This window comes from Oncorhynchus nerka, linkage group LG1 (assembly GCF_034236695.1).
Source record: "Oncorhynchus nerka isolate Pitt River linkage group LG1, Oner_Uvic_2.0, whole genome shotgun sequence".
NCBI classification, from domain to species: domain Eukaryota; kingdom Metazoa; phylum Chordata; class Actinopteri; order Salmoniformes; family Salmonidae; genus Oncorhynchus; species Oncorhynchus nerka.
Window position 1 is genome coordinate 42,874,038 of NC_088396.1, and position 16,959 is coordinate 42,890,996.

Sequence of the window (16,959 nt, forward strand, 5' to 3'; positions counted from 1 at the left end):
CTCTGGATAAGAACGTCTGCTAAATGGCATAAATGTTAAATGTAGTAAACCCAAGGAGATTACTTAGTCACCAATCAGAGCCCTCTCCTCACCATTGGGCCTGACCAATAAGATGAGCTCTCCTGAGTGGCTCTCACAGCTGGCCTTGATGAACATGACCACCTGGTCGTGAGTGTGCTCCGAGATGTCTCGACCGTTGATCAGAACCACCTGGTCACCTTCGTTCAGGCGAGGGACACACAGGTCAGCCTGTAGAGGGTTGGAGGAGAACGCAATCAGACCGGGTTCTGTGGTTAAAGTGGTATACTGGGAAGAAGACTAGAACACTGGGCCTGTAATATAATAAAGTTGACAACTAAGTGCTGTTCATTGCCTTGTGATCAACATCATCCTGAAGCCTTTTTAGTTGAGCCGTGAAAGGACTGCTACTTTTGTTCACTCGATCTATTGAGATAAACTTTTGTTATTTTCCACCATAATTTGCAAATAAATTCATAAAAAATCCTGCAATGTGATTTTCTGATTTTTTTCTCTGATTTTGTCTGTCATAGTTGAAGTGTACCTATGATGAAAATTACAGGCCTCTCATCTTTTTAAGTGGGAGAACTTGCACAATTGGTAGCTGACTAAATACTTTTTTGCTCCACTGTAAGTTTGATGCTAGCTAGCAACTTACCTCGGCTTCTTGCTGCACTCGCAGTCAGCCTGCCACGCAGTCTCCTCGTGGAGTGCAATGTAATCGGCCAAAATCGGTGTCCAAAAATGCTGATTACCGATTGTCGGTTGACCTCTATTCTGGAGAAAATTAATACCTACGCAAGAATGCTATTCATAGACTAAAGCACAGTCTTCAACACCATAGTACCCTCCAAGCTCATGATTAAGCATGAGGCCCTGGGTCTGAACCCCACCCTGTGCAACTGGGTCCTGGACTTTCTGACGGGCAGCCCCCTAGGTGGTGAAGGTAGGCAACAACACCTCCACTACGTTGATCCTCAACGCAATGGCCCCACAAGGGTGCGTGCTCAGCCCCCTCCTGTACTCCCTGTTCACCCATGACCGCATGGGCACACACGTCTTCAACGCAGACGACAACAGTGGTGATTACCAACGACGACGAGACAACAAGGGCTATATCACTGCCTGGTACGGCACCTGCACCGTTCGCAATCGCAGGGCTCTCCAGAGGGCCCTCAACGACATCTTCAGCACCCAGTGTAACAGGAAGGCCAAAAATATAATCAAGAAACTCAGCCACGCAAGACATGGCCTGTTCACCCCGCTACCATCCAGAAGGCGAGGTCAGAACAGGTGCATCAAAGCTGGGACCGAGAGACTTATCTCTCTTCTAAACAGCTTCTACCTCAAAGCCATCAGCCTGTTGAATAGTCACCACTACCCGGCCCCGCGCAGTACCCTGCCCTGAACTTTAGTCACTGTCACTAGCCGGCTACCACCCGGTTAATCAACCCTTCACCTTGGAGGCTGCTGCCTATGTACACTACATAGACACGGAACACTGGTCACTTTAATCATGTCTACATACTGTTTCATCCACTTCATATGTATGTACTGTACTCTAGTCAAGGCCTATCGTATTTAACTATTGCTGAACATATACCATTCTATCCTACATATAATATATATATATACACACACATATATATATATATATATATATACACACAGTTGAAGTCGGAAGTTTACATACACCTTAGCCAAGTACATTTAAACTCAGTTTGTCACAATTCCTGACATTTAATCCTAGTAAAAATTCCCTGTTTTAGGTCAGTTAGGATCACCACTTTATTTTAATAATGTGAAATGTCAGACTAATAGTAAAGAGTGATTTATTTCAGCTTTTATTTATTTCATCACATTCCCAGTGGGTCAGAAGTTTACATACAGTCAATTAGTATTTGGTAGCATTGCCTTTAAATTGTTTAACTTGGGTCAAACGTTTCAGGTAGCTTCCCACAATAAGCTTCCCACAATAAGTTTGGGGAATTTTGGCCCATTCCTCCTGACAGAGCTGGTGTAACAGTCAGGTTTGTAGGCCTCCTTGCTCGCACACGCTTTTTCAGCTCTGCCCACAAATTTTCAATGGGATTGAGGTGAGGGCTTTGTGATGGCCACTCCAATACCTTGACTTTGTTGTCCTTAAGCCATTTTGCCACATCTTTGGAAGTATGCTTGGGGTCATTGTCCATTTGGAAGACCCATTTGCGACAAAGCTTTAACTTCCTGACTGACGTCTTGAGATGTTATTTCAATATATCCACATAGTTTTCCATCCTCATGATGCCATCTATTTTGTGAAGTGATTTGCACTTTTCGCACCAAAGTACGTTCATCTCTAGGATACACTCCTTCCTGAGTGGTATGACGGCTGTGTGATGCCATGTGTTTATACTTGCGTACTATTGTTTGTACAGATGAACGTGGTACTTCAGGCGTTTGGAAATTCCAAGAGAGAACCAGACTTGTGGAGGTCTACAATTGTCTTTCTGAGGTCTTGGCTGTTTTCTTTTGATTTTCCCATAATGTCAAGCAAAGAGGCACTGAGTTTGAAGGTAGGCCTTGAAATATATCCACAGGTACACCTCCAATTGATTCAAATGATGTCAATTAGCCTATCAGAAACTTCTAAAGCCATGACATTTTCTGGAATTATGTGTATATATATATATATATATATATATATATATATATATATATATATATATATATATATATATATATATATGTATATGTATGTGTGTGTGTACACATGTGTACTGTAAATGTTTTTGACATTTTATTTTCATTTTACCTTTATTTAACTAGGCAAGTCAGTTAAGAACAAATTGTTATTTACAATGACGGCCTACCCTGTCCAAACCCTAACCCGGTCTCCCAATCACGGCCGGCTGTGATACAGCCTGGAATCGAACCAGGGTCTGTAGTGTCGCCTCAAGCACTGAGATGCAGTGACTTAGACCGCTGCACCACTCGGGAGCCAGAGTGTATGGGGTGTTGGTTAGTGTTCTAACATACCGATGTCCCAGGGGCCACACGAGACACGATGACGGGTACCTTCTGATCAGCTCCACCCTGAAACCAAGGCAATGGAGAGGGCTAAACAATCTGATCATATCACCAGCAGTTCTTGGTCAAGTCACATGGTCAGGATTAGGAGCAGTAGGGTTAGGTGACCTTCGGTCATTGTTATTTCATAGCATTATACTTCATTTAAAATATAATAATAAAGATGTTTCATTGTCACACATGCGCCCCTGGAGCAAATTAGGGCACCGACAGATTTTTCACCTTGTCGGCTCGAGTATTTGAACCAGCGACCTTTCGGTTACTGGCCCAACGCTCTAATCGCTAGGTTACCTGCGGCCCAGAAAGCACTACTGTAGGCACAAGGCAGAGGTCTCACCTTGACGTTGAAGCCAAATCGTCTGTTGTCATCTGGCCTCATCTTGACCAGGACCAGATTGTCGTGAGGGACAACACCGTTCAACTGTAGAGAAAGACATAGTGATGTGTTAATACATGTCTCTATTGGAAAGGACATAAGCTCCTAACAACCTACAGAGACTCTGAAGGACCCACAGTTCTTCAGAGGTCACAAGGTCAGAAAAACCATGACCCTGGCCATAGTTCTAGGTCATTTAGGTTCAGCTGAAAAAAATTCACTATGAAACAAAATGAAAACAGTGGTAGATTGAGTCAGGGTGGACTTACCGTGGTCTTGTCGGTTGCCATGGGGACATCGTACATCTCGTTGATGTGGTTGTCAAGGAGACTCTGCTGGGAGTGGGCCTGGATGATCTGGCTCAGGTTCTTCCTGGACTGTTTTGGAGGCAGGGCCGGGGGCCGACCATCTACTGTCTCTGGGGAGCTGGAGAGAGACACAGACAGCGGTAATCTCATGGTAGAGGACCTTCAGTCTGTCTGTCAGCCAGTCAATTTTAGGTCCTTGATATTTTTTCAAGATAAGGCACGTTCCATTTCCTAAAATCCAACAGAGCTAACAAGAGCTCAGTAAGCCATTCAGCCAATCAGAGCTTTCAGATAAGCAGAAACTCCATTTGCTCGTGGCCATTGGCCAATAGGAGAGCAGAGCTCCTACAGCACTTCCTCCACAGAGAGAGCCGGTGTGTGTGTTGTAGTGTGTAACTGCCTTACAATCCCAGTCACAGTGGGTGTGTGTTGTGTACAGTGTACCTAACCATCCCAGTCACTCAACCACAGAAATCCCAGGAGGCCCAGGGGAACTTGAGGCCAGTCAGGAACAGTCAGAGCACATTGTTTGGGGTCCTGTATGCCAGGCTGGTGTCACAACAGAGGAGACACTGGTGGGGAGGGAGGGGTGACACTGCAGGAGGGACAGACAGAACTCTCTCTCTCAAAATAAACAGATACCACAAGGACTTCAGCCACATGGCTGAGAGAGGGAAGGGACTACTGCTCACTGACACTGACCACGGGGACATACACAGAGTATTTGTCTGCATTTACCTCAAGACAGTAAGACATAAATACAGTTGCTGTCCTTTTCCCCCCAACTGATTGAAGTCAGGAAACAGAAGGGTCAACCTTCGCTTAGTTCTTTAAAGGTCAGGCTGGGGTCAGCAGCCTCTCGTGTGACAGTGTAGTGGGATGTTTTCCTGGTTCACAGATCAGGTTGCAGAAGGGAAGCACTTGACTTGGTTGCCTTGGTATCCACTGCTTGAAACCTCATCTTACTGAGGTAATGCTGTGACAGCCAAGATTGTTGTATTGATGCTTCTTTTGGAGACAGAGCGAGACATTGACAGAGAGGAAAAGGAGATGGGGAGAGAGATGAGGGAGAGAGACAGAGAGGAAAAAGAGATGGGGAGAGAGATGAGGGAGAGAGAGAGACAGAGAGGAAAAAGAGATCGGGAGAGAGATGAGGGAGAGAGAGAGACCGAGAGGAAAAAGAGATGGGGAGAGAGACCGAGAGGAAAAAGAGATGGGGAGAGAGATGAGGGAGAGAGAGAGACCGAGAGGAAAAAGTAATGGGGAGAGAGATGAGGGAGAGAGAGAGACCGAGAGGAAAAAGTAATGGGGAGAGAGATGAGGGAGAGAGAGAGACCGAGAGGAAAAAGAGATGGGGAGAGAGATGAGGGAGAGAGAGAGACCGAGAGGAAAAAGAGATGGGGAGAGAGATGAGGGAGAGAGAGAGACCGAGAGGAAAAAGAGATGGGGAGAGAGATGAGGGAGAGAGAGAGACCGAGAGGAAAAAGAGATGGGGAGAGAGATGAGGGAGAGAGAGAGACCGAGAGGAAAAAGAGATGGGGAGAGAGATGAGGGAGAGAGACCGAGAGGAAAAAGAGATGGGGAGAGAGATGAGGGAGAGAGACCGAGAGGAAAAAGAGATGGGGAGAGAGATGAGGGAGAGAGACAGAGAGGGGAAAAGAGATGGGGAGAGAGATGAGGGGAAGGGGAAGAATGCAAAAATCTAAGAAAGAAATTGAGAAACCTGTCCAACCAAAAACATAGAGACCCGGAAAACCTGAGTCTACGCCTTCAATATGGTGAATCACTAAAACAATACAGAAATACACTACGGAAAAAGAAGGAACAGCATGTCAGAAATTAGCTCAATGCAATTGAAGAATCCATAGACTCTAACCACTTCTGGGAAAATTGGAAAACACTAAACAAACAACACGAAGAATTATCTATCCAAAATGGAGATGTATGGGTAAACCACTTCTCCAATCTTTTTGGCTCTATAACAAAGAATAAAGAGCAAAAACATATACATGATCAAATACAGAAATTAGAATCAACTATTAAAGACTACCAGAACCCACTGGATTCTCCAATTACATTGAATGAGTTACAGGACAAAATAAAAACCCTCCAACCCAAAAAGGCCTGTGGTGTTGATGGTATCCTCAATGAAATTATCAAATATACAGACAACAAATTCCAATGGGCTTATACTAAAACTCTTTAACATCATACTTAGCTCTGGCATCTTCCCCCAATATTTGGAACCAAGGACTGATCACCCCAATCCACAAAAGTGGAGACAAATTTGACCCCAATAACTACAGTGGAATATGTGTCAACAGTAACCTTGGGAAAATCCTCTGCATTATTATTAACAGCAGACTCGTACATTTCCTCAATGAAAACAATGTACTGAGCAAATGTCAAATTGGCTTTTTACCAAATTACCGTACAACAGACCATGTATTCACCCTGCACACCCTAATTGACAACCAATCAAACCAAAACAAAGGCAAAGTCTTCTCATGCTTTGTTGATTTCAAAAAAGCCTTCGACTCAATTTGGCATGAGGGTCTGCTATACAAACTGATGGAAAGTGGTGTTGGGGGTAAAACATACGACATTATAAAATCCATGTACACAAACAACAAGTGTGCGGTTAAAATTGGCAAAAAACACATTTCTTCACACAGGGTCGTGGGGTTAGACAGGGATGCCGCTTAAGCCCCACCCTCTTCAACATATATATCAACGAATTGGCGCGGGCACTAGAAAAGTCTGCAGCACACGGCCTCCCCCTGCTAGAATCCGAAGTCAAATGTCTGCTGTTTGCTGATGATCTGGTGCTTCTGTCACCAACCAAGGAGGGCCTACAGCAGCACCTAGATCTTATGCACAGATTCTGTCAGACCTGGGCCCTGACAGTAAATCTCAGTAAGACCAAAATAATGGTGTTCCAAAAAAGGTCCAGTCACCAGGACCACAAATACAAATTCCATCTAGACACTGTTGCCCTAGAGCACACAAAAAACTATACATACCTTGGCCTAAACATCAGCGCCACAGGTAACTTCCACAAAGCTGTGAATGATCTGAGAGACAAGGCAAGAAGGGCATTCTATGCCATCAAAAGAAACATAAATTTCAACATACCAATTAGGATTTGGCTAAAAATACTTGAATCAGTCATAGAGCCCATTGCCCTTTATGGTTGTGAGGTCTGGGGTCCGCTCACCAACCAAGACTTCACAAAATGGGAGAAACACCAAATTGAGAGACTGCACGCAGAATTCTGCAAAATATCCTCCGTGTACAACGTAGAACACCAAATAATGCATGCAGAGCAGAATTAGGCCGATACCCACTAATTATCAAAATCCAGAAAAGAGCCGTTAAATTCTACAACCACCTAAAAGGAAGCGATTCACAAACCTTCCATAACAAAGCCATCACCTACAGAGAGATGAACCTGGAGAAGAGTCCCCTAAGCAAGCTGGTCCTGGGGCTCTGTTCACAAACACAAACACACCCTACAGAGCCCCAGGACAACAGCACAATTAGACCCAACCAAATCATGAGAAAACAAAAAGATAATTACTTAACACATTGGAAACAATTAACAAAAAAACAGAGCAAACTAGAATGCTATTTGGCCCTACACAGAGAGTACACAGCGGCAGAATACCTGACCACTGTGACTGACCCAAAATTAAGGAAAGCTTTGACTATGTACAGACTCAGTGAGTATAGCCTTGCTATTGAGAAAGGCCGCCGTAGGCAGACATGGCTCTCAAGAGAAGACAGGCTATGTGCTCACTGCCCACAAAATGAGGTGGAAACTGAGCTGCACTTCCTAACCTCCTGCCCAATGTATGACCACCATATTAGAGAGACATATTTCCCTCAGATTACACAGATCCACAAAGAATTCGAAAACAAATCCAATTTTGAAAAACTCCCATATCTACTGGGTGAAATTCCACAGTGTGCCATCACAGCAGCAAGATTTGTGACCTGTTGCCACGAGAAAAGGGCAACCAGTGAAGAACAACCACCATTGTAAATACAACCCATATTTATGCTTATTTATTTTATCTTGTGTCCTTTAACCATTTGTACATTGTTAAAACACTGTATATATATATATATATATATAATATGACATTTGTAATGTCTTTACTGTTTTGAAACTTCTGTATGTGTAATGTTTACTGTTCATTTTTGTTGTTTTTCACTTTATATATTCACTTTGCATGTTGTCTACCTCACTTGCTTTGGCAATGTTAACACATGTTTCCCATGCCAATAAAGCCCTTGAATTGAATTGAGAGAGACCGAGAGGAAAAAGAGATGGGGAGAGAGATGAGGGAGAGAGACAGAGATGAAAAAGAGATGGGGAGAGAGATGAGGGAGAGAGACAGAAACAGTAAAAAGAGAGATAGAGAGAGATGAGGGAGAGAGACAGAGGAAAAAGAGATGGGGAGAGAGATGAGGGAGAGAGACAGAGGAAAAAGAGATGGGGAGAGAGATGAGGGAAAGAGAGAGAGAGGAAAAAGAGATGGGGAGAGAGATGAGGGAAAGAGAGAGAGAGGAAAAAGAGATGGGGAGAGAGATGAGGGAAAGAGAGAGAGAGGAAAAAGAGATGGGGAGAGAGATGAGGGAAAGAGAGAGAGAGGAAAAAGAGATGGGGAGAGAGATGAGGGAAAGAGAGTGAGAGGAAAAAGAGATGGGGAGAGAGATGAGGGAAAGAGAGAGAGAGGAAAAAGTGATGGGGAGAGAGATGAGGGAAAGAGAGAGAGGGGAGAGAGATGAGGGAAAGAGAGAGAGAGAGACAGAGAACCAATTGCACTTTATGGCAGCGAGGTGTGGGGTCCACTTCCAAAACAAGATTGAATCAAATGGGACAAACACCCCACTGAAACCCTGCATGCAGAGTTCTGTAAGATTCTCCTTCAAGACCAGAGGAAAACTACAAACAATGCATGCAGGGAAGAATTAGGCCAATATCCACTAATAATAAAAACTCAAAAAAGAGCAATTAGGTTTTGGAAACATCTAAAATACAGTGACCCTCTCATATCATTACCAAGCCCTGCAATGTCAAGAGCTGAGCAAAGAAAAGAGTCCCCTCATCCAGCTGGTCCAGCTGGAGTTCACAAACCTGTTCTACTAACACACTGAAGCCTCAGTCCCCTCATCCAGCTGGTCCTGGGGCTGAGTTCACAAACCTGTTCTACTAACACACTGAAGCCTCGGGACCAGAACATCCAATCAATCAGGATAAACCCAATTACAACACAGTCAAAACAAAACTATATTGTTCATTGGGAAACACAAACACAAAGCAAAATGCATCGCTATCTGGCCCTAAATCGACAGTACACCGTGGCTAAATATTTGACCATGGTTACTGATCAAAACCTTGATCAGTAACCTTGACAAAGTACAGGCTCAGTGAGCACAGCCTTGCCATTGAGAAGGGTAGACACAGGAAAACCTGGCTCCCTGTAGAGGAAAGGCTGTGCAACAACTGCACCACAGCAGAACCTGAGACGGAGCTGCATTTCCTGACAAAATGTCAAAAATATAAAACAATTAGAGAGTGTCATTTTCCCAAATGTGAAACCCTTATTCAAGGTTTCAAAGACCTCTCTGATGAGAGTAGGCTACCCGTCCTGTTGGGGGAGGATGCAGAGAGCTGTGGGTTGGCAGCGCACTACATTGCTGCCTGCCATAAGCTGAGGGACAGTGTCTGACAGACCAATCAACCTGCACATGTCCTCTACTGTATACTTATTGTTATTGTTCAATGGATGGTTATTTTGACACCTGTTTATTGTTGTTACTGTTGTCCCGTTGACAATTTTGATTCTCATTTTTATTTATTTTTTATATTGCAAATATCCCAAATAAGCTTTGGCAAAATGTACATTGTTACGTCATGCCAATAAAGCGAATTGAATTGAGAGAGAGAGAAAGAGAGAGAGACAGACAGGAAAAAGAGAGATGGGGGAGAGAGAGAGCGAGAGATGGGGAAGAGAGAGAGGGCGATGCTTGAGATCCCAGGAAGAGTGAGCAGGTGGTTATGTCATCTTCTGGATCAGTGAAGAGAAGAGCAAATGGCTTGGCACAGAATGTGGGTGCGTGCAAGCGTGTGTGTATGCGTTTGTCCGTGTGTGTGTGTGTGTGTGCATGTGTGTGTGCGTGTGTATGCGTTTATCCGTGTGTGTGTGTGTGTGTGCATGTGCGTGTGTATGCGTTTATCCGTGTGTGTGTGTGTGTGTGTATATATATATATATATATATATATGTTTGTGTGTGAATAGAGGAGTGAAATGAGAGCGAAAGAGGGAGGGAAAGTATATAGGCAGAGTGTGGGTGTGCCTCTGTGTACATGCATAGGTTAAGTATGAATATGTATGAACTCACTACTGTAAGTCGATCTGAATAAGAACGTCTGCTAAATGACTAAAATGTTAAATTGGGAAGTGAGGGGAGTGTGAACTACTCCCTCTATTCCCATTAGAGATACAGTATCTGTACTGGTGCTTGTGACACAGTTCTTGGTAAGATAACACTTCTGCAGAACAGATAAACAGCCTTCCTGCTTTAACATAACAAGCCAGTTGTTGTAGAGGCTCTTACCCAATCTGGCCTAATAATAAACAGTTAACGGATCTCTGAACGGCATCTCAGAGAACATAACAGCCAAAAGAACTGGAGTACAGGGTTGTCTGGAGGTTGAGGTTAGGATGTAGAGCAGAGGGGAAAACAGGGGGGTGGGACAAGGAGAGGGCTGAACATAGCCTCACTAGGTAGGGCAACTCAACACTAGTGGTCCAGAGGTTAGGTCACTGTCACACTGCTACAGTAGAGTCACCAGGGGTTAGGTCACTCTCACACTGCTACAGTAGAGTCACCAGGGGTTAGGTCACTGTCACACTGCTACAGTAGCGTCACCAGGGGTTAGGTCACTCTCACACTGCTACGGTAGAGTCACCAGGGGTTAGGTCACTGTCACACTGCTACAGTAGTCACCAGGGGTTAGGTCACTCTCACACGTCACACTGCTACAGTAGAGTCACCAAGGGTTAGGTCACTCTCACACTGCTAAAGTAGAGTCACCAGGGGTTAGGTCACTGTCACACTGCTACAGTAGAGTCACCAGGGGTTAGGTCACTGTCACACTGCTACAGTAGCGTCACCAGGGGTTAGGTCACTCTCACACTGCTACGGTAGAGTCACCAGGGGTTAGGTCACTGTCACACTGCTACAGTAGATTCACCAAGGGTTAGGTCACTGTCACACTGCTACAGTAGTCACCAGGGGTTAGGTCACTCTCACACGTCACACTGCTACAGTAGAGTCACCAAGGGTTAGGTCACTCTCACACTGCTAAAGTAGAGTCACCAGGGGTTAGGTCACTCTCACACGTCACACTGCTACAGTAGAGTCACCAAGGGTTAGGTCACTCTCACACTGCTACAGTAGAGTCACCAGGGGTTAGGTCACTCTCACACTGCTACAGTAGAGTCACCAGGGGTTAGGTCACTTTCACACTGCTACAGTAGAGTCACCAGGGGTTAGGTCACTCTCACACTGCTACAGTAGCGTCACCAGGGGTTAGGTCACTCTCACACTGCTACGGTAGAGTCACCAGGGGTTAGGTCACTGTCACACTGCTACAGTAGATTCACCAAGGGTTAGGTCACTGTCACACTGCTACAGTAGTCACCAGGGGTTAGGTCACTCTCACACGTCACACTGCTACAGTAGAGTCACCAAGGGTTAGGTCACTCTCACACTGCTAAAGTAGAGTCACCAGGGGTTAGGTCACTCTCACACGTCACACTGCTACAGTAGAGTCACCAAGGGTTAGGTCACTCTCACACTGCTACAGTAGAGTCACCAGGGGTTAGGTCACTCTCACACTGCTACAGTAGAGTCACCAGGGGTTAGGTCACTTTCACACTGCTACAGTAGAGTCACCAGGGGTTAGGTCACTCTCACACTGCTACAGTAGAGTCACCAGGGGCTAGGTCACTCTCACACTGCTAAAGTAGAGTCACCAGGGGCTAGGTCACTCTCACACTGCTACAGTAGAGTCACCAAGGGTTAGGTCACTCTCACACTGCTACAGTAGAGTCACCAGGGGTTAGGTCACTGTCACACTGCTACAGTAGAGTCACCAGGGGTTAGGTCACTGTCACACTGCTACAGTAGCGTCACCTTTCCCTTTAATTCCCAATTAAATAGCCAGCATCAGCTGCGCAAAAGTGGGGTTGTGATGGAGACGTGACTGAGGATGTGTTCAACCCTCAGTTCCCGAAGCTTCTCTATTCCGTTGTTTTGTTGCCGTTAAACGTGTGTTTTGTTGCCTAATAGAGTTTACCCAGGATCGGATCCACTCTTTGCGTCCCTGGACTACACCTCTCCGTTCTTCGTGGCCTTTCTGCGGGAGATCTATTGGCGGATTGGATTATCTGACTGACCGACTGACTACCACCTTTTTGTATACGGTATTTCATTTGTTTTGATGTGATGTATACTGTGATTTATGTAGTTAGTTGTAGTTGAGGACTTATTAAGAGTGATACGCTTTAAAGTTCTGTGGTAAACTTATTGTTCTATTGATGGTATGATTAATACTGGGTTTACGCTACAAGGAATGAACGGACAAACATTGCGTGACAGAAGTCACTTGAGTTCCCTGAACTCTACCGGGCAGGACTCTTTTTAGGCCCGAGGTACAGGACATTTCTGGAGGAACCAGAACTCATTGTGTTATATTATTATATGTGTGTGTAATCATTGATGTTGTTAATACAACCCACGCAAAAGAGTATAGTTGTTTTTGAAGTTCTTTCCAATGTTTTAAGGGTTTATGAAAAGTTTATTTCCATCCTGACTTTTACATAAGTCCTTTGTATTGGTGTAGACTTGACGGACCAGATGGGACTCATTCCCACCCAAACTAAAAGGAGAAACCAATGTTTTCTCTGGTAGGCACAACCTACCTGGCACCCCTATAAATAATAACCTCAAGTCAAAACCGTTACATAAAAAATGGCGCCCCAGATGGGACAGCTCAACATTGAGAACTAACCAAAGCAAATCTTTTGTGTGGAATTAAAACAATGGATTCACCCCAAGATAATGTGCTCATCCATGTCATACCTGTCAATGGGAATATACAGGGCCATTCTGACCATCAAGCTGACAATCCAAATCATAATGTGAATGGAGATAATGGAGTTGATTTGGGCCAGAGCCCTGGGAATCTGAATGCTCGGTCTGAGCCACAGGCCACAGGAGGTCTAACCAGTTTCTCACTTATTGACATGGATCTGTGTGGAAGTACTGAGCTAGTCCTCCCTCTGACACCCAACCTTCCTCCATTGTCTGGTTTATCTCCAGAGGTTGTAGTCTTACAACTTCAAGGTGACATCCTTGATATTCGTCGGACTCAACAACATCTCCAAACTCTTATCCACCATAATTTCAAATGTCTGAGGGAAGAGCAACAACAGAGTGCCATGGAATTCAGAAACTCACTGAGCACTCTAACCCACATGCTGACAGAGCTCAGTGAGAGAGGAAGACGGGAAATTACTGGTGCCATGGACAGGCAGTTTGACTAACAACGAAACCAACTCACTGCCACTCTCCAATGGCGCCTGCAACATCACCACACTGAGGTCCTCAAGGACGTTAATTCTGTTTTTTCTCCCATGGTTAACACTGTAGGCCACTTGCAGAGAGAACTCTCTAATTGTGTTAAAATGTTGGATGACGTGTCTGTGGACATGGCCTCCATTAGGCACAACTCCTTACACAGAGTTTCTCTGGTGTCCACTTCTGTTCAGACCACTGAGGGCCAAGCTGGCACCTCTGAACAGCCAAGACAAAGCCATGCTACAGTCACCACTGTCGATGGACTGGTTCGCTTGGGACAGCAGTTTGAGAAGGACAGAGAATGCCAACAGCAATATGACCAGAGAAAGAAACAGACACCCAAACAGTTACCCAAGACAGACCGTCAACAACAGCCAGAGTCTCCAGTCAAGACCCCTCTCATGTTCTGTTGGAGATGTAGCCAAAAGGGACATTCTTCAGATACATGTCCAAGACCGTATCAAGTAAACCCTTCCAGAGACCACAAATCACAACAGGCCAACACACCTACCACTCTTCGCAGCAATGACCATCCTTCTCTGGGTGCTTTAACCAGAGCTGAAACCCCAAGAGTCACTGCCTACGCCCCCCCATCGACATCCCCTTCCTTTCAGTTAATACCGCACCAATCAGAAGCTACAAAGTTACATGATTGGGGTTCAAATGTGGCACTCTTCTCTGCCGTTGCTCCGGTACCACTAACCCTTGATAATCCTTCTGACGATCTCCTTTTACAGGCTGTGAGAAGAGCTCAGCTGGAACAGCCAGAGGAGTTAAGGCTGTTGGAACAGCCAGAGGAGTTACGGCTGTTGGAACAGCCAGAGGAGTTAAGGCTGTTGGAACAGCCAGAGGAGTTACGGCTGTTGGCACAGCTGCAGAATAATGCTGATGTATGTACTTCAAAGCTGGGACGCACCGGGCTCCTGAAGCACAAAATATTCCTTACACAGGAAATGCCGATCAAGCAAAAGCCATATCGTTTGTCCCCAGCGAAGCTAATCATCCAAAAGGGACTCATAAATTATATGTTAGCACAAGATATAATAGAACGTTCCTCCTCTCCCTGGGCTGCTCCTGTTGTCCTCATCCCAAAAAAGACTGGTGGTCTTAGATTTTGTGTGGACTATAGGAAGACCAACAATGTTTCCCAGACTGATGCCTATCCTCTTCCCACCATCCATGAGATCCTGGAGTCATTGTCTGGCGCTGTTGTGTTCACTACCCTTGACCTCAATAGTGGTTATTGGCAGGTTGAGATGGACCAGGAAAGCAAGGACAAGACTGCTTTTGTCTGTGCTGAGGGCTTGTTTTCCTTTAAGGTGATGCCTTTTGGATTAAAGAATGCACCTGCCACTTTCCAAAGACTCATGGAGATTGCGTTAGGTGAGCTCAAAGGGAAGATCTGTTTTGTCTACCTGGACGATATAATTATCTACTCTCAGAACAGAGAAAGGCACTTTCAAGATCTTCAAGCAGTGTTGGACAAGCTACGAGAAGCTTCTGTCAAACCTCCCTGAAGTTCCTTGGACATATTGTGTCTTTCGACGGCATTCATGTGGATCCTGAAAAGACAAAGGCTGTACAAGACTTCCCTGTGCCAACCACACTCAAGGCCCTTCAACGGTTCCTTGGTATGGCTGGATGGTACCATCGGTTTGTGTCGAACTTCTCCCAGGTGGCAGAACCCCTCAACGCGTTGAAGCGAAAAGGAGCGAAATTCCAATGGACGGCTGAGTGCCAGACCTCCTTTGAAACCCTGAAACGACACCTCGTCACACCTCCCATTTTAGGTCATCCCAACTTTGATTGCCCTTTTGTTGTTTACACTGATGCAAGTGATGTTGGACTTGGTGCTGTCCTAGTTCAACAGACTGGACTTGGCACTGAAGAAGTGCTAGCGTTAAGCCAGTCGGACATTGAATGGAGCAGAACGGAACTACTCCACAACCGAGCAAGAGTGCCTTGCAGTTGTCTGGGCTTTGGAAAAGTGGAGGTACTACCTGGAGGGTAGACACTTCACTGTGGTCACTGACCATTCCCCCCTTGTGTGGGTGTTCAAGACCAACAAACCAACTACCAGACTCATAAGATGGGCTCTACGGTTGCAAGAGTTCACCTTTGCAGTGGAATACAGGAAAGGAAAATACAACACTGTTCCAGATGCCTTGTCCAGAGCTCCTGCTTGTGATAACGGTGGCCCTCATCTTACATGTGCTACTGTCCTGTCAAGCAGTCAAGACTCGCCCAAAACGGACTTTCCCATCTCTGATGAGGCCATATGGAAAGCCCAACAGAATGATCCAGAAGTACAGGCTTTGTACCAGACTATCCTGGAAGATGGAGAAAAGATGGTCAATCCTACCACAAAGCTGACCATCATTGAAGACAAAGTCTACCGAGTTGTACAACTACCTCACAGAACACTCTACCAAATGTACATACCTGAAACTCTACGCCTTCAACTGCTTCAACATTTCCATGAAGACCCATTAGCTGGTCATTTGGGCAGGTTCAAAACCTACAAGCGGTTGCAAGCTTTACTGTACTGGCCACATCTGAGCATGGATGTGAAGTCACACATCCGAAACTGTCAGGTTTGTCAAATGTACAAACCAGAAGGTAGAAAGCCTGCTGGCAAGTTGCAGCAAGCGGTGGTTACCCGACCTTGGGAAATGTTAGGAGTGGATTTGATGGGTCCATTTCCTAGAAGCTCCAATCAGAATGTGTACATGCTTGTTTTTGTTGATTATTATTCAAAGTGGGTGGAGCTCTTTTCCCTGCGTCAGGCCACAGCAAGGACCGTCTCTAACATCCTTACGAAAGAGATCCTGACTCGCTGGGGAGTGCCTGATTACATCCTGTCTGATCGAGGTTCCCAATTTGTCTCTGATCTCTTTGAGGAGACCTGCCAAAGATGGAACCTGAGACAGAAGTTGACCACTGCCTATCACCCACAGACCAATCTCACTGAGAGAGTAAATCGAACCTTGAAGACAATGATTGCTTCCTATGTAGGGACCCAGCACAAACACTGGGACAAGCACCTTCACGAGTTTCGATTTGCCCTGAATTCTGCTGTGCAAGAGTCCACTGGAGTCACACCTGCAGAGCTGAACCTAAGTCGTCCTCTCCGAGGACCCTTGGATATGGTGCTACAGCCCCAGCAGCTTACTCCAGACGCTGCTTGCTATGACCAGGTAGTCCATCTCCATGACTTGAGAGCTCTTGTCTCAAAGAACATGATCCAGGCTCGACTCAAGCAGAAGAGAAATTATGATAAGAACAGACAAGACATGCAGTTCCAGCTTCGTGATCGGGTGTGGCTTCGCTCTCATCCTTACTCGAAAGCTGAACAATTCTTCTCGGCCAAGCTCGCTCCTAAATGGCAAGGACCATATAGGATTGTGGAGCAGATGGGCCCTTTGAACTACCGAGTGGTGAAAGAGGACACAGGTGAAGATATGCGCATTGTCCATGTCTCACGCCTTAAGGCCTGTTACCCCTCTGCTGAGGAATTGGAGGCGATTGAGC

The 16,959-nt window shown here is 45.5% G+C and overlaps 1 protein-coding gene across 3 annotated transcripts in view; it reads right to left on the reverse strand.

Annotated features, from left to right (window-relative positions):
- LOC115119548 (tyrosine-protein phosphatase non-receptor type 4-like) overlaps positions 1–16,959 on the reverse strand; it is a 132,839-nt gene that overhangs the window by 24,805 nt on the left and 91,075 nt on the right. For all 3 annotated transcript variants that reach the window (XM_065019039.1, XM_065019041.1, XM_065019040.1), the window contains exons 16-19: positions 3,733–3,889; positions 3,425–3,508; positions 3,037–3,093; positions 93–249 (exon numbers count right to left, since the gene is read on the reverse strand). In XM_065019039.1, the coding sequence (XP_064875111.1) occupies positions 93–249; positions 3,037–3,093; positions 3,425–3,508; positions 3,733–3,889 (455 nt within the window). The remainder of the gene's footprint in view (positions 1–92; positions 250–3,036; positions 3,094–3,424; positions 3,509–3,732; positions 3,890–16,959) is intronic.